This window comes from Microtus oregoni, unplaced genomic scaffold (genome assembly GCF_018167655.1).
Source record: "Microtus oregoni isolate MIOR12 unplaced genomic scaffold, Mior012 000002F_ref0000024, whole genome shotgun sequence".
In the NCBI taxonomy this organism is placed as follows: domain Eukaryota; kingdom Metazoa; phylum Chordata; class Mammalia; order Rodentia; family Cricetidae; genus Microtus; species Microtus oregoni.
The window spans coordinates 81,638,063-81,660,787 of record NW_024543061.1 but is presented as its reverse complement, the minus strand read 5'-3'; the positions used below and the strand labels follow the sequence as shown (position 1 = coordinate 81,660,787).

Genomic DNA, 22,725 nt, shown 5'->3' with positions numbered 1-22,725 from the left:
GCCCAGAGAGCTCAAACACTGGCTGTCCCAGGATATTACCTTCAATGACAGGGACTTTCGACAAAGAAAGGGTAATAAGGATATGGAAGTGGGGTGCAAACCATTCAAAATAATGCATCACCTCTTCTACTTAGCAGAATAGAGAGAAATATGATTGGAAGAAAACAAAGTCTTCATATATCTTTTAAGTATTTGAGATCACTTAGAGATTGACAAAGTCATCAAAGAAGGGTGTTTGAGTTTTCTGATTTTTTTCTTTATCTATTATATGAGCAGGGCAAATAGTCTACATCAAACTAAAAATATATGGTTTGAGGAAAGCTTACTTATGTTGCTTCTTTTTTTGTGAATATTGCTTATGATTGAGCCTAAAGCCTCCTACACATTCAACAAGCATTCTACCACCATATTCCCAGACCCTTTATCTATTATTTATGTTGACGAAGTTCTTAGTAAGGTGACCAGGCTGATCTTGAACTCACTCTGTAGCACAGGCCAACCTTGATCTGGCAGTCTTCTTGTCTTAGCCACACTGTGACTGGGGATGGCAGGACTATGACACCAAGACACACTTGTAATTTTTTTTCTTAAGCATGTTTATCAAAGGCCTCTCTGTCAGAATAGGGCTTCCCTCTGAGGTTCTTTAAACCAAAACTTTCTCCTAAACCACAGAGATGAGTTTTTATGTTGATTTTTTTTGATTCTGGTAATCTCATCCTAAGATAACAAACAGTATTTGGTCTGAGGGAATATGTAGCATTAGAAGTACACGTTCATCATGGCCATGTTGAGTCACAAAGAGGTTTTTAAATAATCAAAATAGTTCCATTTGACTCTGAATAGAGCAGTCATAAAAGGAGAGGTCAGGGATGACACGTCCTTCTGTATCCATTATCAAGGGCTGAATAATTCCTAATAGAGGACTTAATATTAACCAGAATGGAGGAGAACCTTACAGGGTCACAATTGATATATATCTATTTAAAGGAGTAAGTCACAAAACAGTTCCACACCAGTTTGGAATTATGATTAATAAAAGGATTATTTATTTAAAGGGAAAAACTTACAGATCACCATCCTAGACAACAGCATTCTGCACTACCAGGAATAGAGTCTGGTAGCTAGAAGCAGAGTCTAAAGCAAGAGAGGGATCGGCTATAGCTGCTTTTTCAAGTCAAAGAGACCACGCCCAAGTGGGCTGGTGTCTTAAAGGCTATTGGCTGAAGGGGCGGAAGGAGCTCCCACACACAAACCTCGTAGACACCTATCCCTGTATTCTTAAGGAGGTTGTTAAACAAAGAACCCTAAAGTACAAATGTTTGAGAGGCTATGGACTAAGATCTGTTAATACTTTACTGAAACAACATTCTCTTTCCCCTCTCCTAGGAAACCTTTTGTTGATTATATTTGTGAGTTATTTCGGAACAAAACTGCACAGGCCTATCATGATTGGTGCTGGATGTGTAGTTATGGGCCTAGGGTGTTTCATAATATCACTACCTCATTTCCTGATGGGCCGGTGAGTATCCCAGTTTTTGATGATGTTTTAGGTTGAACTTTCATTTACGGGAAATGAGGCTCAGAATTTTCTCTCTGGGAGGAGCAATGCTGCCCCAAAGTACAGAATGCTAATATGGAAATTAGAAGATATGGTCTCCACATGGCTGGTATGATTTGTGAATCTTGTGACCTTTGGGTCCATTTCAAGTCTCATCTAATCCATTGGTGAAGTGCAAATTTGAGAAACCACTTTCATGAAGTTGGGACACCTGAATGGATTCTCTGAATCTTCCAAAGCTTGAGCTGACTTTTAGACACTCCAGTTACAAGAGGTCTACAGTTTGACATATTCAGGGGTCAGCAAGGGATAGCCCTTGTATTCAAGACTTATTTTCATTTTCATGTTTACTATTGTATCATAACATAGAAAAGTGTAAATGTGAATTATGTAATTATCCCTTTTTCCCTTTCCTGCTTTCTTGGGGAAAGTTTTTACTTCTTTCTTCTGTTTGCTTGTGTCTTATTACTTTTTAGTACCTTAATATCAAATGATATACAAAAAAATGTTTTCTACCATAGAATCATGTATTCTTTGTTATAGAACTCAGTTTTTATCCAGGTTCAAAACTTTGCTCATTTTGCAACATTTGATAGACTTCATCTGAGTCTCTCATTATTTCACAAGGCCCTCACTGGCTGGCAGAGTGAACAGCCCTCAACACGGGTCAGAAACTTCACTTTTGTCCCAGGCATGCCTTTTGCTGTTGTCTGCTATTCTTTGCCTGCCTCTGAATGTAAACCTCTGGGCCATCCCAGTGCCATTTCCTTGTAATTCTCTATCACTCTTTTCCTTATGAATTTGACTTCCTTTCCCATCTACTTCTTCCTCCTGACTCCCCCTATTCTTTTTCATTATTTCTTTTGTTTATCTTTCTTTTTGTTTTAAGATCTTTCATCAATTTTATGTATGTCAGTGTTTTACTCACATGTATACATATGCACCATGTGTGCATCTTGTGCCCACAGATATCAGAAATGTGTCTAATTCCCTAGAAATGGAGTTAGAGGTGGTTGTGAGCTACCGTGCAGGTGCTGGAACCCGGATTCTCAAGAGCAATGCAACAAATTCTCTTAACTACTGATTGATAGCTCCAGTTGCTCTTTCGTATTCTTTTTTGAGACAGAGTCTTGCTATATAGCCCAGGCTGGCATGGGATGTGCTATATAGGTCAGACTGGCCTTAAACTTTTGGTGATTCTCCTGCTTCAGCCTCCCAACTGTAGGCACTTTTGATATTTTTGGTGTTAGCAATTTTGGTCCCAAGAGTCATTGTCAGGTAATGGATTCTGTCAATTCTTTTTATGATATTGAAAGCAGAATTTTCTTGTCCTGACTGCCTGGTCCCAAATAATCCCTCATAGGCTTATGTTAATTAAAAATGCTTTACTGAAAGCTCAGGCTTATTGCTAGCTAACTCTTGTAAGTTAACCCATATTCCTTATCTATGCTCTACCACACGGTGGTACCTTTATTATCAAGGCATCTTTATCTCCTGCTCCCTCTACATCTGGCTGGCGACTCCTCTCTTCACCATTCTCCTTCCCATCATCCTTAGTTTGGTTGTCCGCCTATGCTTCTTGCCTTGCTAATGGCCCATTAGAGTTTTTTAAAATCAATACGAGTGACAAATCTTTAAAGTATACAAGAATATTTTCCCATAGCATTTCTCCCTTTTTGCCTAATTAAAAAGAGAGGTTTTAATTTTATGTTTAAAGTTAACTTTAAGATTATGTACAACAAAACAGTTATCAAGTGAAGAAGGATGCTTAAAAGAAATCCCACACTAGTTCAGAATTGAGAATAATAGATAGTTTTTTATTTAGAGGTAGAGTCACAAGTCACAATCCTTCTGCTGGATACTATGGGCCAGTAGGCTGAAGATGGATGCCCCAGCGGAACAGAAGAACTTTGGGTGACTGTCCAGGCAGTGAGATGTCTTTGTCATTTCTAGAGTTATGAAAGTTGCTTACACCATTCTTCCTGTTTACTTAGGTACTATTATTTCCTTCTGGAGTCTTTGATGGAGTTGAAGATTTTATAGTTATAGTTTTCTTTAGTTATAATAAAAGATAAAGTATATATAAATATTTTAACTGTAATTCTTGCTTGACAAGTGTTATATGTAATTTTATTATGTTAAAGTTAAAGTCTTCCTTTTTGTTTAAAGAGAAAAGGGGAAAAGGTGTTGGAGGTCCTTCTGTCTATGTGTTGCTTTTATTGGTTAATGAATAAAGAAACTGTTTTGGCCTGTTGATAGGACAGAACTTAGGTAGGTGGAGAAAACTGGACTGAATGCTAGGATGAAGAAGGCAGAGTCAGAGAGAAGCCATGGAGCCACCAGAGTCAGCCATGCCAAAACTTTAGCCGGTAAGCCACAGCCATGTGGCGATACACAGATTAATGGAGATAGGTTAAATTAATATGTAAGAGTTAGCCAATAAGAAGCTAGAGCTAATGGGCCAACAGTGTTGTAATAGAAGTGGCACGGCTAGCTTTATCTGAAATAATTACACGGAAACTGTATTCTTTTAAACACAGCTTGGCCCATTCATTTTATCCTCTTATTGGCTAGCTCTTACATATTGATCTAACCCATTTCTAATAATCTGTGTAGCCCATGAGGTGGATTACCAGGAAAGATCTTAACCTGCAGCTGTGTCGGGTGGGAGAATCATGGCAACTGCCTGACTCGGCTTTTTTCTCCCAGCATTCTGTTCTGTCTACTCCACCTACCTAATTTTCTGTCCTATCAGGCCAAGCAGTTTTCTTTATTAGTTAACCAATAAAAGCAACAGATAAGATACAAGACCCACCTCCATCAAAGCAGTGATTTAATTAATACAGTTTCTGTGTGATTATTTTGGGTCTAAGTTAGCCAGGAGGCTAGGAAGAACAAGTAGCCCCTCCTTGTAATAATCAAGTAAGAATTACAGTTACAATATCCAGTCTATTTGTATTTGACAAAATTAGAGAAAAATACTCTATTTTCTATCTTATCATTGTGAGTCCAAAGTTTTGTACCTAATTTATCTTTTGTCATAAATAAATAAAGTTCTAACTATAATTATCTAGTCTTCAACTCCATCAAAGACCGCAGAAGGGTAAAATGTTACCTAATGACAGGGACAGCAGATTGCCTGGACAGTCACCCCAAGTTTCTCTGTAATATTGGGGCATCCATCTTTGGCCCATCAGCCTAGTATGTCTGGCAGACTTTTCTTAGAATCAAGAAATTTTGAAAGACAGTTCTACATCATCTTGGCAAAGTCTAATAGACACTTTCTTTTGTGTCTTGTTGATCCAGTTTGGACAGTAACTCTCAGCAATTGAGGCAAGGGTGGTTTCTTTGCCCACATGCTCTGTTTGTATTATAAACAAAGCAAACTCCATGTGGAGTTTCTTCAGTGCCCATCATCTTCTCTGAAGTAAATTAGTGCTATCAGGAACAGATGTGTCTCACTGTCATGAAAAGCCATAGGTTACCATATTCTATAGGTCTTTGAAGTGATTTAAGATCATCTATCTAAATATACCTGAGTATGACTTTTAAAACATACCTAACATGACTGTAAGTTTGACTATTAGAAATAACTACTACTCTGCATTTCTTAATTATATATTACATTTTTAAATGAGCTTCATAAGCACAATATCCTAAACAAGAGTAGAAATATACATATAATGAAACAGAAATAACTTTAAATATGTATCAATAAATGTTGTAGGTGGAGCGGTGGCCTGCTTTCCGGCCGCCCCGGCTCCGCATGGCTAGCTTTACACCCGAAATAATTATGCGGAAACTGTATTCTTTTAAACATTGCCTGGCCCATTAGTTCTAGCCTCTTATTGGCTAATTCTCACATCTTTCTTTAACCCATTTCTAATGATGTTTGTAGCACCACGAGTTGTGCCTTACCAGAAAAGATCTTAACCTGCATCTGTGTTGTTTGGGAGAATCATGGTGACTGACTGACTCTGCTTTCTTTCTCCCAAAATTCTGTTCAGTCTACTCCGCCTACCTAATTTTCTGTCCTATTAAAGGACCAAGGCAGTCTCTTTATTTAACCAATGAAATTAACACAAAACAGAAGACTCTCCCGCATCAAATAAATTAAAATCCGAACCAATGTAAAATACTCTGACAGTAATAGATGTTTTCTGGATTAAAGTAGAGTCAAAAACATATTCTTTTATCCTATCATTTCTATATCCTATCTCCCTATCTTCCTTTAGAAAGAGATCTTTGAATTTAACTCTTTTGTTTTATTTATTTATTTATTTATTTATTTATTACTATGAGCCCACATATTGGGTGCTGGGTGAAGTGTAAATCTAATTAATAGCAACCAGGAGTCAGATATTGGGGTAAAAACCTGAACAATCAGAGAACCAACAGAACCAGTGACTTCCTACCTCTGCAGACCCTCTGATCCAAAAAGGCTGAGATCCTGTCCCCACTTCACCTTATCACTTCAGGTTTCTTCTTTGTACAGACCTCCAGACTTCTATGATTAACTAGTGGATAGTTCTACCATTTTACTCTAAGCCAGCGTTATTTATCAGGATACAATTAAATTAGCACACAACATGACATAATGTCTTTTTATCTGTTGGAGTTAATGAACACACAGGACAATGATTGTTTTAATTCGCAGAAAGGAAAAGTGGAAACATAGCTCAGAAAACACAGAGCAGCTGTCTTTATTTGTTGTGTTGTTTTGTGTCTCTCTAAAGCTTTTATCTTCTCAATTCTATTTTAGTGAGCCTCTTTATTTTTCGTTCTTTTGTTTTCTATACCACTTCAATTATTTCTAGAAAACTGTTCTTTAAAAATCCCGGAGAGTTGACATTAGAGAATCTGAAAGCTATGTCATCCACACATAGAGACTTCAGAACCAACTGTAAAGAAAGGGCACATTTTTGGTGATTATTAAGTTCTTTTGATGATATTGATAACTTTCTTTTATGCATTCAGTTTTTTTTATCTTTTTCTGTATTTTTTTTTTTTTTTGAGATAGGCTTTCATGAAACACAGTGTCCTCAGACTTGCTGCAGAGCTGAGAGTGGTCTTGATTTTCTCATTCTCACATCTCCACTTATTAAGTGCTAGAGTGACAGTCACGGGTCATCACACCCAGGTTAGAATGACTGCTGTGGAGACATATCTGCATGGGCTCTGGATGCTGCATTCAGGGAAGCCGGAGTCAGTGATCTGCAGATGCTCTTATTGCACTCAGGTCCTCACAGTGAATGTTTCCTGTGTCCACACAGATACGAATATGAAACAACGATCTCACCTTCAAGCAACATGTCCTCAAACAGCTTCTTGTGTTTGGGAAACAGAAGTCAGACCTTACTGCCAACACCAGATCCAGCGGGTAGACTAATGTTTCTTTCTGTTTTCTGATCAGGCACAGGGCCACAGAACACTCTTTTATGAAGGGCTTTGAATGTGACACTGGGTTTAGTAGGCACCTAAGACAAATGAACAATCTTTGTTTCCCTTTACAGGGAACAGAGTTGTCTAATAAAATAGAATACTCTGACTCCCGAGTTTGAATATACTTATTAAGACTCCTTTGTTTCTTAAAGCAAGTATTTAAAACTAAGCCAATGATAGCCACTCCAGCACCATTGAAGAGTTAGTCCCTCAAGGGAAAACAATGTAGAAGGATACATTTAGACATATAATGAGATCTCTATTATTAGTCTAATTTGGCTTTCTTTTGCTGTAATAAATCATGGACTAAAACTAACCCAGTTAGGAAAGATGTTATCTAGCTTACAAATTAATTGTACCCAACCATGAGGGAAGCCAAGGCAGAAACCTGGAGGGAGAGAACAAAGCAGAGAGGACCATCAATCTTTCATTGTGGCTTGCTCAGCTACATCTTTTATACAACATAGGCCAACCTGTCCAGGACTAGCACTGTCCACAGTGGTCTATGCCATCTTTCATCAGTTAACCAAGAGGAAAATGCCTCATAAAATTCATTCCTACAGGTTAATCTGAGGATGGCAATTCCTCAGTTGAAATTCCTTCTTCTCAGGTATATCTAGATTTGTGTCAAGTTGACAAAAACTATCCATCACAGTGATTATGCAAATAGGAAATGTAGCCAGAAAGAAGCTTTCCCACATCTTGTACTGTGCACCCAATGCACCATGGGAAAGCAGGTGCCTATGTCACAGCTCAGAATTCCTTGGTTACCTGGGAGTTTTTTTATCAGTTTCCTTTTCCCTCTTTAACACAAAAATTACTTTACATTTCAACCAGACAGTGGTTCCCTCCCTTACTTCCTATGGGCTCATGCACTGTGGTTCTGGCTCCTGCCCTTCATAGGTTATATTAATAACTTTTCTATCACTGTCATCAAAATCCCAAACAACTCAAGGGAGGACAGGTATGTTTTCATTTGCTGTTGTAGAGGGTTCAGCTCATGGTCACTTTGCCCCATGTTTATGGACAGAGTATCATGGTGTGATGAGGGTTGGGTGATTCTCTTCTTCACTTCTTTTTGGGCAAGAAGAATGGAAAATGAGATACAGGAAGTCATTAGATATAGCCTCTGTGAATATGCCACTTCATGCTCAACTCCTACAATTAGACACACCTCCTACCTTTCAGTAGTTATCAATACTGCTAGTACCATGACTTAATCAACAGATTAATTAACTATATCAGAGTCATGGTGACCTGTGTCTGTACATGACTCACAGACAAAGTCAGAGGTTGTGTCAAAGTACTGACTGTATGTCTTAATTACTATTCTTTGACTTTGATGGAGCTCTATGAACAAGGGAACTTATACAAGGAAGAGTTTATTGATGCTTGTGGTTATGGAGAGATGCTTCTCACTCCTCCTAATATTGGGACTCTTTATACAGTTCTTCATGTTGTTGTGACCCCAACCATTGTTGTAAGAGGAGCGGCGGGGCTGTGTCCCCAGCATCCCGGCTGCCTGCTCGGCTAGCTTATGCCCCGAAATAACAACACACAAACTGTATTCATTTAAACACTGCTTGGCCCTTTCCCTCTAGCCTTTACTGGCTAATTCTGATATCCCGATCAACCCATATCTAATAATCTGTGAGAACCGGTCTTACCAGGAAGATTCTAGCCTAGTCCATCCTGGGTCGGAGCTTCATGGCGTGTGTCTGCCCGGGAGTGGGGCATGGCATCTCTCTGAGGCGTCTGCTCCCAAGAGGAGAGCTGTGGAGTCTGAGCTCACTTCCTCTCCCTCCCAGCATTCTGTTCTGTTTACTCCTCCCACCTATCTTCTAACCAATGAGGGCCAAGCAGTTTCTTTTTATTTAACCAATGACCTTCCTCCATCAAACCATAAAATCACCTTCATCCCCACTTTATAACTGTAATTTTGCTCCTGGTATGAATTGTAATATAAATATCTGATACTTCAGTGATTCTTTCGGGTGACCCTCTCTTCCAGAGGGATAAGTAATTAATCACAGTAGGGATAATGGAAGCAAGAGCAGGAAACTCGGTACTCACATCTCAACTATAAGCATAAATCAGAGAATTGGAAGTAAGACTCCAGTGACAGTCTTCCTCCATCTCCCCAAATAGCACCACCAACTGGAGACTAAGTAGTAAAGACTGGGGCCTCTGTGGGGCATATTCAGAGCACCACAGTAATCTCACAGAGGGCCCGATTGGTTCCCAGCACTCACATCAGGTTGCTCACAAGCTCCTGTCATTTTAGTTCTGGAGAATTTGGTGCCCTCTTCTGGCCCTCTTGGGCACTTGCACACACAGGGTGTACATCTGCTCATAAAGGTACACACATTTACATATACACTTTAAATAGTATTTTTATTTTTATTATTTTTTATTTTTTGGTTTTTCGAGACAGGATTTCTCTGTGGTTTTGGATCCTGTCCTGGAACTAGCTCTGTAGACCAGGCTGGTCTCGAACTCACAGAGATCCGCCTGCCTCTGCCTCCCGAGGGCTGGGATTAAAGGCGTGCGCCACCACCGCCCGGCTTAAATAGTATTTTTAAAGTTGTTGATTTTTCAGTGGACCTATGCAGATTTTGTCTGCTGTACCTGGGTCTGGTATCTGAGCACCTGAAAGAATAGGAAGAACTACAGTCTAATGCTGAGATGGCCTTACTTCAGTTACAGTGTACTTTTATACATGAATGAAACAATGAAAGTAATGATCTAAAATGGTTGTTTGGGATCAGAAAAATATGACAGAAAAATGTAAATAAACATCAGTAAGCACATACTTGAAAGATCCTCCCTTTCCAAAGATTTTCTCAGGACAGACCAATTTAAACACAGTTGCCTGCTACATATTATAGATTATAGATTATATTTGGGAAAGCATGAAACAAGGCAGAAGGCAACATCCAGATTCTAGATACACTGACCAGATTGGATTCTACAGCTATGTTCTGACATCCAACAAGAATAAATATGCCTTATAAACCGAAGGTAATTGTTTGTCATAGGAGACATGAAATAATGTCTATGAACAATCCAGGGAATGAAATGCATTTGAGATAAAAGGATCTCTGCTTTTTTATCTGGAGCCTCTCTTACAGTTGCCCAAGTTATAGTACACCATTCTTTTGGCCGTGTTCTGACAAAAGTCACATATTCTGTATGGCCCAATATATATCCTGGATATTTATTCTGGAGCTGTCTCAGCAGAATCACCTCATGCCAGAACATCTCCATTTTATGGTAAATCCATGCCACAGAATCTGCAGCAGTCTCAAAGACTTGGACTGTCACTCCACAGGGAGTCTGTGGAGATCAAAAATAGCTTGAGAGACAAAGAGCAGCCATCTGTGAAGCTCCGAGTCACAGAAACTCTCTAAGCAAAGCAATGCGAAACAGTGACCTCTATGCTAGCCCATGCTCACTTTTTGAACTGACCCTGGAAATCCATTCCTTGTGCTCCTTGTATTTTGGTGGATAAGTTAAAACCTCCCATGTACAGAGTCTGAAGAAAGATCTTGAATTTTTCATTCAGCCTTAGAAGAGGGTTGAAAGTCTCCCTATGATCTGTAGACAGAAATTATCATGTTTATCAAAGATAAGAATCTGAATTCCTAGAGAGGGAAACTGATTTTACTTTAACCAGGAATAGGTAAGATTTAGACCTCAGGACCCAGTTGTGCTTAGGATACTTATGAACAGCCACCGACCAGTCCATACTTCAGGGCACATTGTCCTTCACTTCTCTGCAAACACAAAGTCAAGCTCCCCTAGGGAGTGCAAGTTCATTTAGCTTAGAACAAACTTGGGAGGTGCATGAAATGTTCAAAGATTTCTGCTTTTGCAATTCCATTTGCTTTGGCCTTGTTTTTGTTATTTCATTGATCAGTTGCTATTCCAACTGCCAGAATATTTAATTGAAAGGAAATGATAAAATCTAAGGAAAAGTACAATTGCTATTCAGTTAAAATCCTGAATTTTTAGAGAATAATTGCAACTGTAGAGAATTCAAACTTCTGTCTTTGCTGTGTAAGGACATAATGAGTTGTCAGAGACGAAGGCACACGTGTGTGCTTGCTTTCCTTCCTAAAAGTTATGGAGAAATGAGACAGTGCACACATTAACAAACCAGGTCCACTGGTTGATGGAAAACTGGCCTCCTGGAGGTGAGGAAAAGTCCAAGGTTTTACAGTTTGCCTGTTTCTATGGTGTAAATTCTCACAAGCAACGTGTTATCACTAAACACTGAATTGGGTAGAGATATCTATCTGTAGAGTCATCTCTCCAACCCAAGTGAGAATTGTCTCTAGAAAAGCACTTACACTCCATTGCTATGTATTCTTTCAAAATAAGTAGTAAGGGTGACTCATTGATTTCTAGAGAGCATTGCTATTGAACATTATTTTAACTAGTAAAAGATGTGCTACATTTGTTTCTGCTGCCTTTGTTAATGATGTAAAGAGTTATACATTTATCTGTGCTGTATTTGTTTAATTATGTAAAGATGTGTTGAATTTGTTTCACCTTGCCTGCATAAGGCGCCTGATTAGTCTAATAAAAAGCTGAAATGCCAATAGCTAGGCAGGAGATGGATAGGAGTGGTTGATGGGCAGAGAGAATAAGTAGGAGGAAAATCTAGACTTGAACAAGAGAGATAAAGAGGGACATGCCTGGGGCCAGAAGCCAGGAAGCTGCCAGCCAACCAGATCCTGGAGGAAGCAGGAAAGTAAAGTATACAGAAAGAAAGGTAAGAAGCCCCAAAGCAAAAGGTAGATTGAAAGAAACAGGTTAATATAAGTTGAAGAGAACTAACCAGAAATGATCCTAAGCTAGACCACACATTCATAACTAATAATAAGCCTTTGTGTGATGATTTGGGAACTGGTTGGTGACCCAAAAGCAAGCCTGCTATGCAGCACAGTAACAGAAGCCACTGGATGGCTATCATGGGCTTGTGACCTGAGAAAGGCTTCTAGAAAATTTTGAATTTACTCTTAGTAACACTTAACTGTAACAATGCTCATGCAGTTTTCTCTTGTTTTAATGCAGAGTGCATGAAAGAAATTAAATCCTCAATGTGGATATATGTAATGGTAGGAAATCTTATTCGTGGAATTGGTGAAACTCCTATCATGCCCTTGGGTATTTCCTACATAGAAGATTTTGCCAAATCTGAAAACTCCCCTTTATACATTGGTAAGTTGGAAATTAAGCCTTGTCTTCATTTTAGGATAGCAGAGTTCTGGGAGGGTAGAAATTAATTATTGATTTGGATGACTGTGATTCCCAGAGTGGTGAGCAGAGTGCCATGTCACTATTGTTCATAAGAATGGTCAATGTGGGAATTAAATGGCAGCTCCACACACGCGGCTTCATCAAGCAGCTTCTCACTCCGGAGATCCCTCGGATCTGCTGACTCCACAGTTCTCTGATGCTGCCACACTATCCCTAAACCATTAGAAATCCATCTTTATTTCCTGGAAAACATTCCTTAGATTCAATGGTCATTTCTATTTATCTTATTTTAGCTTCTCATTTGTTCATCTGTAAGTCATTACAACTTCATTTTGTTCATTTTGTGTTTGTAGTATTTAAAAAAGTATTTATACATTTTGTTCCCTCTCTGTCTCTACCTCTGTTTCTCCCACCCCCATGTGTTGGGGGAGGTCGCTAGTTTATTTCCCTCCACCCTGACCTGAAGTAGTCACACAGAAAACTGGGTTAATTGAAATACTTTTTTGGCCAATAGCTTAAGCGTATTTCTAGATAACTCTTATATCTTAAAATAACCCATTTCTATTAATCTATGTATCACCACATGGCTGTGGTTTACCGGGTAAAGTTCCAGTGGGCTGCCGTGGAGGCGTCTGTCTCCTGCAGGCAACTACATGGCTTCTCCTGACTCCGCCTACTCTCCTTATATATATTTCTTCTAGCCTGGCTGTATTCTGTTAAGCCATTGACCAAAAGTAGCTTCTTTATTAACCAATAAATGCAACACATATATAGAAGGACCTCCCATACTATCTGTGTGTGTGTGTGTGTGTGTGTGTGTGTGTGTGCGCGCGTGTGTGTATGTGTGTGTATGTGAGTGCTGTTTGTATATGTGTGTGTGCATAAGTGTGTGTGTGTGTGTGTGTGTGTGTGTGTGATCAGAAGACAGCTTTTGGGTGTTGGCCTGGTATTGAACTGGCATCTTGGGCCAGGTTTGGTGGATAAGTGACCTGCTGAGGTCACCCTGTGGGGTTCTTTTTGCATTTTAGTAAATGTTCTTGCAGTTTAAACCAGATTAAAAATACTGTTTGAATAATCATGTCTTCTCAACCATGTTCACCAAGTGATTTCTTATTTTCCATCTGCTCTCATTTACAACTTGGGGCTCTGCCCCTTGTGGCCTGCTGCATTAGATGAGTTTAGCTAAGGCAGTGCTGGTGAGCTCATCCTGGTGGTAAAAGATGGGGAAGAGTTGGTGTGCTGACCAATCCAACTACTACTCAGGCCCAGAAAAAAGGGCTATGAGTTGGCCTACCCCAACATCTATCCCATCTATGAACTGATAGATCATGCCAAGTGGACAGTCCTATAGATCCAAAGCTTCAGGATCTCCACAACATAGGGCAACAACAGGATATACAAGAGGAGTCCCAGTGAGGGCCCAGTATCTGTAGTGTAGCAGAAGTCAGAGACCTCAAACCAGACCAATGACTCACTATAATGAACACTTGTAAGTAAAGATGTATGGACTAACGGATATCCCATGTTACTCATTGTATCACACTATGGCTTGCCCAATAAGATTTTTTTTTTCATTTTGCTTTATTTTGTAGGGAGATTGCAAAGGCAGAGGGTAGATACAAAAGGGATGAGAAGATGAGCAGGTTAGGGATACATAATATGAAATCTACAAAGAATCAATAAAAAGTTAAAATATAATAATTATAGTAAAGTGAATAGGATACAAAATTATTGTATCTTCTGTTTAGTATGTAAATAGCTTAGTTTCATAAATGAGAAGCTGTGTTATTATTATTTTTATATTAAATTTTTTATTCATTTTGCATACCAACAATAGTTCCACCTCCCTCCCCTCTTCCTGCTCCCCTCACGTCCCAACACCCCAAGCCCCATTCACTCAAGGCTGAGAAAGGCATCCTACCACACAGAATGTACTCCAAAAAGCCAGCTCATGCACCAGGGATAGATACAGGCCCCACTACTAGAAACCCCACAAACAGATCAAGCCATTGAACTGCCTTCCATAAGCAGAAGGCCTAGTTCAGGCTTAAGCAGGTTCCCCAGCTATTGGTCTAGCATTCATGAGCTTCCACAAGTTCCAGTCAGCTGTCTTTGTGGCTTTCTCTTTTATGATCTTGACCTCCTTGCTCATATAATCACTCCTCCCTCTCTTTGACTGAACTCCTGGAGTCTGTCCTGGTGCTTGGCTGTGAATCTTTGCATCTGCTTCCATCAGGTACTAAATGTAATCACTAATCTGACTACAGGGGAAGGCCAGTTCAGGCACCCTCTCCACTATTTCTGGGAGTCTTAGCTGGGGTCATCCTTGTTGATTCCTGGGAATTTCCCTAGCACCAGGTTTCTTGCTAGCCCCATAATGGCTCCCTCTATCAAGATATCTCTTTCCTTGCTCTCCCATTCCATCCCTCCTCAAAATCTATTATTCCCTTCCTGTATGATTGCATCCTCCACACCCTCTCTTCTATAGCTACCTACCCCCAGTTTACCCAGGATATCTCATCTATTTCCTCTTGCTAGGGCATCCCATAAGTCCCTCTAGAGTCCTCCACGTTAGCTAGCTTCTCTGGGGCTGTGAATTACAGCATGTTATCCTTTGATTATATCTAGTATTCACATATGAGTGAGTACATACCATGTTACATCATTCAGGATGATTTTTTACAGTTCCATCCATTTACCATCAAATTTCATAATGTAATTGTTTTTAACATCTGACTAGTACTCCATTGTGTAAATGTATCACATTTTCTTTATTGATTCTTCAGTTTAGGGGCATATAGGTTGTTTTCAGGTTCTGAATGTTACGAATAATGCTACATAGTTGAGTGTAGTCAGAGATTGCTTGTTTGTTCCCAGTTGCTCACACATAAACTAAATTATTTGCAATATTGTTTGGCCAATAGCCTAAGCATATTCCTAGCTAGCTCTTATATCTTAGCCAATTTTTATTAATCTGTGTATTACCACATGGTTGTGGCCTACTGGTAAGGTTCTGTCTGGTGTCTGATGTCTGTCTCCTGCAGTGGCTACATGGCTTCACCTGACTCTGCCTACTCTCTCTATATATCTTTTCCAGCCTAATTATATTCTGTTAAGCAATTGGCCAAAAGCATGTTTATTCATCAACCAATAAAAGCAACACAGACAAAAGGACTTCCCACAACATCTCCCCTTTTCTTTCTAAATAAAAAGGAAGGTTTTAACTTTAACATAATAAAATTATATACAACAAAACAGTCATCAAGCAAGAATTACAGTTACAATATTTATATCTGCTTTATCTCTTATCATAACTAAGAAAAATTATAATTATAACTCTCTATTCTTCAACTCCATCAAAGACCCCAGAAGAATATTAAACAGGAAGTACATTGTAAGCAACTTCCAAAACTCTAGAAATGACAGAGACATCTTGATGCCTGAACAGTCACCCAAAAGTTCTTCTGTAACATTGGGGCATTCGTCATCATCCTACAGGCCCATAGTATCCAGCAGACTTTTTCACGAGGGAGGAAATTTCAAAGACAGTTTTATCTGTATTTTCAGTTTGTCAGTCACTTTCTTCTGTATACAGCAGAATGTCTGGAAGACTCTTTCATGAAATGGAACCCTAAAGAACTGTCTCACCTTCTTTAGGCAACTTCAGCAGTCATTTTTCTGTGGGTCCTGCATTTTCGGTTCATACAGCACAACATCAAGCAGTCCAGGGAAGAGTAGTTTCTTGTCCAAATGACTAACAAAGTCCATAAGGAGCTTTCATAAAAGAGTCTGCCAGACATTTTATAGGATACAGAAAAATGTGACAGAAAATCTAAGAATAGAGACAAAACAGTTTTTCAAATTTCATGCTTTATGGAAAAGTCTTCTGGATACTACAGGCCTGTAGGCTGAAGATGGAAAATATGTCTCTGTCAATTACAGAGTTTTAGAAGTTGCTTACAATGCACTTCAAGAGGATGATGGATATCAAAAAGTCCCAAGTTCATAAAACATTTTAAATGTCATATTCTCTTAATCTTTGAAAGGTTTGAAGAATACCTATCCCTTTGAAATATATTATTGTACATCTAAAAAATCTGACTAATATAACTGCAAGCTTGACTATTATAGATGACTATGTATTAAAGTATATTTCTTAATTATACATTACATTTTAAAATGAGCTGCACAAACACAATACTTTAATCCATAGCGGAAATACATATAACAAAATTGATATTAAATTTGTAACAATAGACCAAGATCCATACCAATGCAAAATATTCATATTTATAATATATCCCCCTTTAAAAGCAAACAAATAATTACAAACAATTCTTTAAAGGAATTTGGGTATTGTTTTCTTGACTACTTCCTGCTGATTGGGGGCACTGTTAATCAGGCCTGTCATGGGGTATTCTGTGGGATAGGTCCATCTCTTGAATGAGTTCTGAAGCCATCATGGACATTAAACCATCTGAGCCATTGCTTCAGGGAATCTTGTTTGATCAAACCCCATTAGTCTGGAAGGAATCCACAGGTTCTCATCCTTTGTGGAAACAATAGAGGAACCTCTTTTTCAAAGCAACATAGCATTAGACCCAAATTTTGAAGTCAAGATACCTTTAAAATATATCTATTTGTTTAGCTTAGCAGCCCATACAATGAAATGTCTTACTGTATTAGCTCATCCACAATAAAAAAATTAAAGAAAACACAATAATATACATAATTTGGACTCTTTGTGTATATTCCATCTTTACATGGATTATTTTTCCTAATCTATTATTTTTTCGACAAGTTTAATTTTAAACTTTAATATTTATTTCATTATGTTTACTCCTTTAACCTATGACTGTCTGTACTTTTACTGTTTCTTTATTCTTTTTCTCCTCTCTCTCAAGCCTGTGTACATTTATCCAACACTGTGACCCATTCAGAGGTCCTTTTTATTTGAATCTGTCTTTATTGTATTTCTGTAATTATTTTCCACCAGGAGTGCTTTTTTCCACATAATGCTAAGTGCATATGGCTAATATCAACTCTATGGCTTTGCCTGTTGGCTCCGCCAAGTCTAACAGGGCAGAGGCATGTTCACCACCTCTGTGAGCTATCTACACTGCCCCACTTTCAGACACACAGCAGGTCTATGTTGCCATTAATCAAGCTCTCTGACTCTGCTCACAAACTGCTCTGTGCCAGGACCTCCCCAAAGAGTCAGACTATTGGTGCTTGTGAACCAAGAATGCACCATTTTTTTAAAGCAGCTATCCAGTTTTTACTGTACTTATCTTAAAGGAGCTGTGGTGCTCCTACTTGCCATCAGAGAAAAAAATGCTGGCTACCAAGAAGCTGTGCTAACTCTGTTCTTTGTTGTCTAGAATTCCTTTCTAAGATTTCTCAAATTTTACATGGATTTAGTCAGCCCCATATTGGCACACCAATCTGTAATCAGAGACTACTCATTCATTCCTGGTTGCCCAGATCCTAAATAATCACAGAGAAACTATATTATTTGCAATACTGTTTGGACAATAGCTTAAGTGTATTGCTAGCTAGCTCTTATATCTTAAATTAACCCATATTTATTAATCTGGCTATCAGCATGTGGTTGTGGTCTACCAGTAAGGTTCTGTCTGGCATCGGTGTCTGTCTCCTGCAGCTGTTCCATGGTTTCTCCTGACTCCACCTACTCTCTCTCTATATATCTTTTCCAGCCTGGCTAAATTCTGTTAAGCCATTGGCTAAAAACAGCTTTATACATCAACCAATAAAAGCAACACATAGACAGAAGGACTGCCCACATCAGTTGAGCAAGTATCCTTGTGGTATGATTGAACATCCTTTGGCTGTATGTCCAAGAGTGGTAATTCTGGGTCTTTCAATTTTTTGCAAAAGTATCATAATGATTTCTAGAGTGACTGTACAAGTTTGCACTCTCACTAGTAGTGGAGGAGTGTTCCATTTACTCCTCAGCCTCTCCAACATATGCTGTCATAAGGGTTTCTGATCTTGGCCATTCTAACAGGTTGGAGATAGTATCTCAGAGTCATTTTGATTTGCATTTCTGTGATGACTAAGGATGTTAAGCAATTCCTTCTATGTCTTTCAGTCCTTTGATATTCTTCTGCTTAGAATTCTCTGTTTAGATCTGTACCCCATTTAAAAATTGGATTATTTGATATTTTGATGTCTAGTTTCTTGAGTTCTTTATATTTGGAGATCAGCTTTCTGTCAGATATGGTGTTTGTGATGATCTTTCCCCTTCTGTTGACTTCTGTTTTTTGTTTTATTTACCATGTACTTTGCCTTACAGATTTTCAGTTTCAGGAGGTCCCATTTATTTATTGTTGCTCTCAGTGTCTGTGCTACCAGTGTTATATTTTGGAAGTGGTCTCCTGTGTCAATGCCTTGAAGGCTACTTCTTACTTTTTCTCCTATTAGGTTCAGTGTAACTGGATTTATGTTGATGTCCTTGATCCACTTGGATTTGAGTTTTGTGCATTTTGATAGATATGGATCTATTTGCATTCTTCTACATGTTGACATCCAATTATGCCAGCACCATTTGTTGAAGATGCTTTCTTTTTCCATTGTACAACTTTGGTTTCTTTGTCAAATATCATGTACTTATAGGTGTGTCGATTAATGTCAGGGTCTTTAATTTGGTTTCACTGGTCCACCTGTATAGATGAAAGTTTCTGTACTGCACAGTCCTGCAGCCATTCAGTCCCAAAAAACACAGAGATGCTTATATTAATTATAAACTGTTTTGTCTATAAGCTCAGGCTTAATATTAACTAGCTCTTACAACTTAAATTAACCCATAATTCTTGTCTGTATTTTGCCACATGGATTGGTACCTTTTCTCACTAAGGTATTTTTATCTTCTTTCCATGTGTCTGACTGATGACTGTGTTCCTGCCTTTTCTCTTCCCAGAATTCTCCTTGTCTGGTTGCCCTGCCTATATTTCCTACATGTCTACTAGTCAATCAGCATTTTATTAACTCAATACAAGTAACAAATCTTTACAGTCTACAAAGCATTATCCCACAGCACATCTGTCTGTTTTTATGCCAATACCAAACAGTTTTTATTACTGTAGCTTCATAGTAGAGCTTGGAGTTGGGGATGCTATTGCCTTCAAAGCTTCTTTTATTGTATAGAATTGTTTTAGCTATCCTGTTTTTTTGTTTTCCCATATGAAGTTGAGTATTGTTCTTTTAAGGTCTATGATAAATTATGTTGGGATTGTGATGGGAAATGCATTGAATATGTAGATTACTTGGTAAGACTGCAATTTTTATTATGTTACTTCTCCCTATCCTAAAGCAAGGGAAATCTTTTCATATTCTGCTATCTTCTTATTTTCTTTTATCAAAGACTTACATTTCTTGTCATGCAGGTCTTTCACTTGTTTGGTTAGAGTTACCACAAGTTATTTTATATTATTTGTGGTTATTGTAAAGGGTGATATTTCTCTTATCTTTTTATTGGCTTCTTTATCATTTGTCTATAGTAGGGCTACTAATTTTTTGAGTTTATCTTGTATCCCAACATATTACTGAAGATGTTTATCAACTTTAGGAGTTCCCTGGTGGCATTTTTGGGGCCACTTATGTATACTATCATTTCATCTGCAAATAGTATAAGTTTGAACTCTTCCTTTCCAAATTGTACCCATTTGATACCCTTTTGTTGTGTTATTGCTCTTCCTAGAACTTTGAGTACTATATTTAATAGACATGGAGAGTGTGGACAGCCTTGTCTTATTCTTGATTTTGGTGGAATCTTTGAGTTTCCCTTCATTTAGTTTGATGTTGACCAACTTGCAGTAAATTGCCTTTTTTATGTTTAGGTATGATCCTTGCATGATCCTTGTATTCTTGATCACTCAAAGACCTTTATCATAAAGCGGCATTAAATTTTGTTGAAAACTTTTTCAGCATCAAATAAGATGACCATGTGGTTTTTTCCCTTCAGTTTGTTTATGTATTGAATTACATTAGATATCAGAATAGCTACACCAGTTTGCTTCTTAGGTTTATTTGATTGGAAAGTCTTTTTCCAGTGCTTTTCTTTAAGGTAATGTCTGTTGATGGAGTTGAGGTGTGTTTTTTGTATGCAAAAGAAGTTCAGCCTGTCTATTTTTAAGGTGAATTAAGTCCATTGATAATAAAGGATATTAATGGCCAGTAATTGTTAATTCCTGTCATTTATTGGCTTTGTTATTGTTGGTGGTAGTGTGTGTGTGTGTGTGTGTGTGTGTGTGTGTGTGTGTGTGCAACTAACTTCCTTGGGTTGGAGTTTTCTTTCTAGTAATTTCTATAGGGTTGGATTTGTGGATAGGTATTTTTTAAATATCATTTTGTCATGGAATATCCTATTTTCTACATTTATAGTGATTAAAAATTTTGCTGGGTATAGTAGTCTGGGCTGGCATCCATTGTCTCTTAGTGTCTGGATAATACCTATCCAAGACCTTTTGGTTTTTATAGTCAGGTTTTATTCTGATGGGTTTGCCTTTATATGTTACTTGGGCTTTTTCTTTATCAGCTCTTAATATTCTTTCTTTATTCTGTATGTCTAGTGTTCTGATTATTATATGGTGAGAGCCGTTTTTATGGTCCATATTATTTTGTGTTTTGTAAACTTCTTGTATCTTCATAACAATTTCCTTCTTTAGGTTGGGAAAGTTTTCTTCCATGATTTTTTGAATATATTTTCTGTGCCTTTGAGCCAGTATTCTTCTCCTTCTTCTATCCCTATTATTTTTAGGTTTAGTCTTTTCATGGTGTTCCAGATTTGCTGGATGCTTTTTTTTTTGTATTTTGTTGGCTTTACCATTTTCTTTGATTAATGAATCTATTTACTCTATCATATGTTCAACACCAGAGATTCTCTCTTCCATTTCTTTATTCTATTGGCTTTGCTTGCATCTGTATTTCCTGTCCATTTACCTAGATTTTCCATACCCAGAATTCCCTTAGTTTGTGTTTTCTTTGTTGCCTATATTTCAATTTTCAACTCTTGAACTATTTTCTTCACACGTTTGATTCTTTTTGTTGGCTATCTTTAAGGATTTACTGATTTCTTCCAGTTTTTTGTTTGTCTTTTTCTCTATTTCTTTAAAGGAATTTTTCCTTTCCTCTTTAAGGTAGTCTATAATCTTCATAAAGTTATTTTCAAGATCATTTTCTTCTGTTTCTTCTGCATTGGGATGTTCAGGTCTTGCTGTTGTAGAATTACTAGGCTCTGGAGGTGTCATATTGTTCTTTATGTTGTTGAATGTATTTTTACACTGCCATCTACCCATCTCTTTATCCAATCAGTGCAGTTGATGTCTTTGCTTTTGGGGGCTGCTGATGTCATGGGCTAGGGTTGGGTTTATAGGGTGGAGTAGGACTTGTAGAATATAGAGTTCAGTGGCAGGGATCATGGTGGAGTGGCCTGTCATCAGGACTCTTACCTGCTGACAGGCTATTCGGGCTATAATGGGTGTGGGAGGTGCTTGGGATGTGCACCAGGGCCTAGGGCCTAGAGATGGGGTTGTCCAGCTGGAAGACCAGTCACTCACCTCTTCATATAGTTGGTGCAGGCAGTATATGTCAAGTTGCTATATAATTATACAAATATATGTATGTGTATAAATAATCAAATAACTAAAATGAACAAGAAATTAAGAATGCATTTTCAGGTATGTTTCTGTAGCTCAAGAGAAAGAGAAGCCAAATGTAAAAAAGAGTTATCTATGGGGGCTGGAGAGATGGCTCAGCGGTTAAGAGCATTGCCTGCTCTTCCAAAGGTCCTGAGTTCAATTCCCAGCAACCACATGGTGGCTCACAACCATCTGTAATGAGGTCTGGTGCCCTCTTCTGGCATGCAGGCATATACACAGAATACTGTATACATAATAAATAAATAAGCATTTTAAAAAAGAGTTATCTATGTTAGACATTAAGTTAAATCAAGAAGAAGCAAGGTTGCCTTGCAAAGACATTTATGTACTAAGAATACATAGATCAGAACACTGGGGATTCATCTCCCTAGTGGGTAGAACTAGAGAAAGAAAAGTAAAAAGATCAATATCCATGGTGAGAAAGTATAAGCAAACAATAAAAGTATAGTATGGAGAAAGAGTTAAGGGAAACAGACAGGTGAGGAGTTAGCCAACAATGTCAAGTAAGTTAAGAGAATAAAGATCAAAACTGGAAAAAGTTATCCATGATGGAGGTGCCAAGAGCATATCTTAGAACCAGGATGCATCTGAGCAGAGTGAGATGTGAGGAGTCATGGAGACAGTGGAGGGCAGGAATGGACAGTGGAGGTTGGAGATCTTTCAGGAATCATTTGTTAGAGAGAAATGAACAGTGGGGGAATGTATGATAGAAGAAGGAAGACAGAGGATTTTGGTACTGAGAGGTCAGAGAAGACTAGCACATAGAACCTTGGGGAATGA

At 38.3% G+C, this 22,725-nt stretch overlaps 1 protein-coding gene across 3 annotated transcripts in view; it reads left to right on the top strand.

The window, feature by feature from the left end:
- Positions 1-22,725, top strand: part of LOC121435051 (solute carrier organic anion transporter family member 1A5-like) — a 59,718-nt gene that overhangs the window by 5,546 nt on the left and 31,447 nt on the right. For 2 of the 3 annotated variants that reach the window (XM_041634114.1, XM_041634122.1), the window contains 3 exons: positions 1,387-1,519; positions 6,832-6,938; positions 12,080-12,226. In XM_041634114.1, coding sequence (XP_041490048.1) covers positions 1,387-1,519; positions 6,832-6,938; positions 12,080-12,226 — 387 coding nt within the window. Of the gene's footprint in view, positions 1-1,386; positions 1,520-6,831; positions 6,939-11,726; positions 11,778-12,079; positions 12,227-22,725 lie in introns of those variants that run through there. The other variant, XM_041634130.1, reaches the window with a different exon arrangement.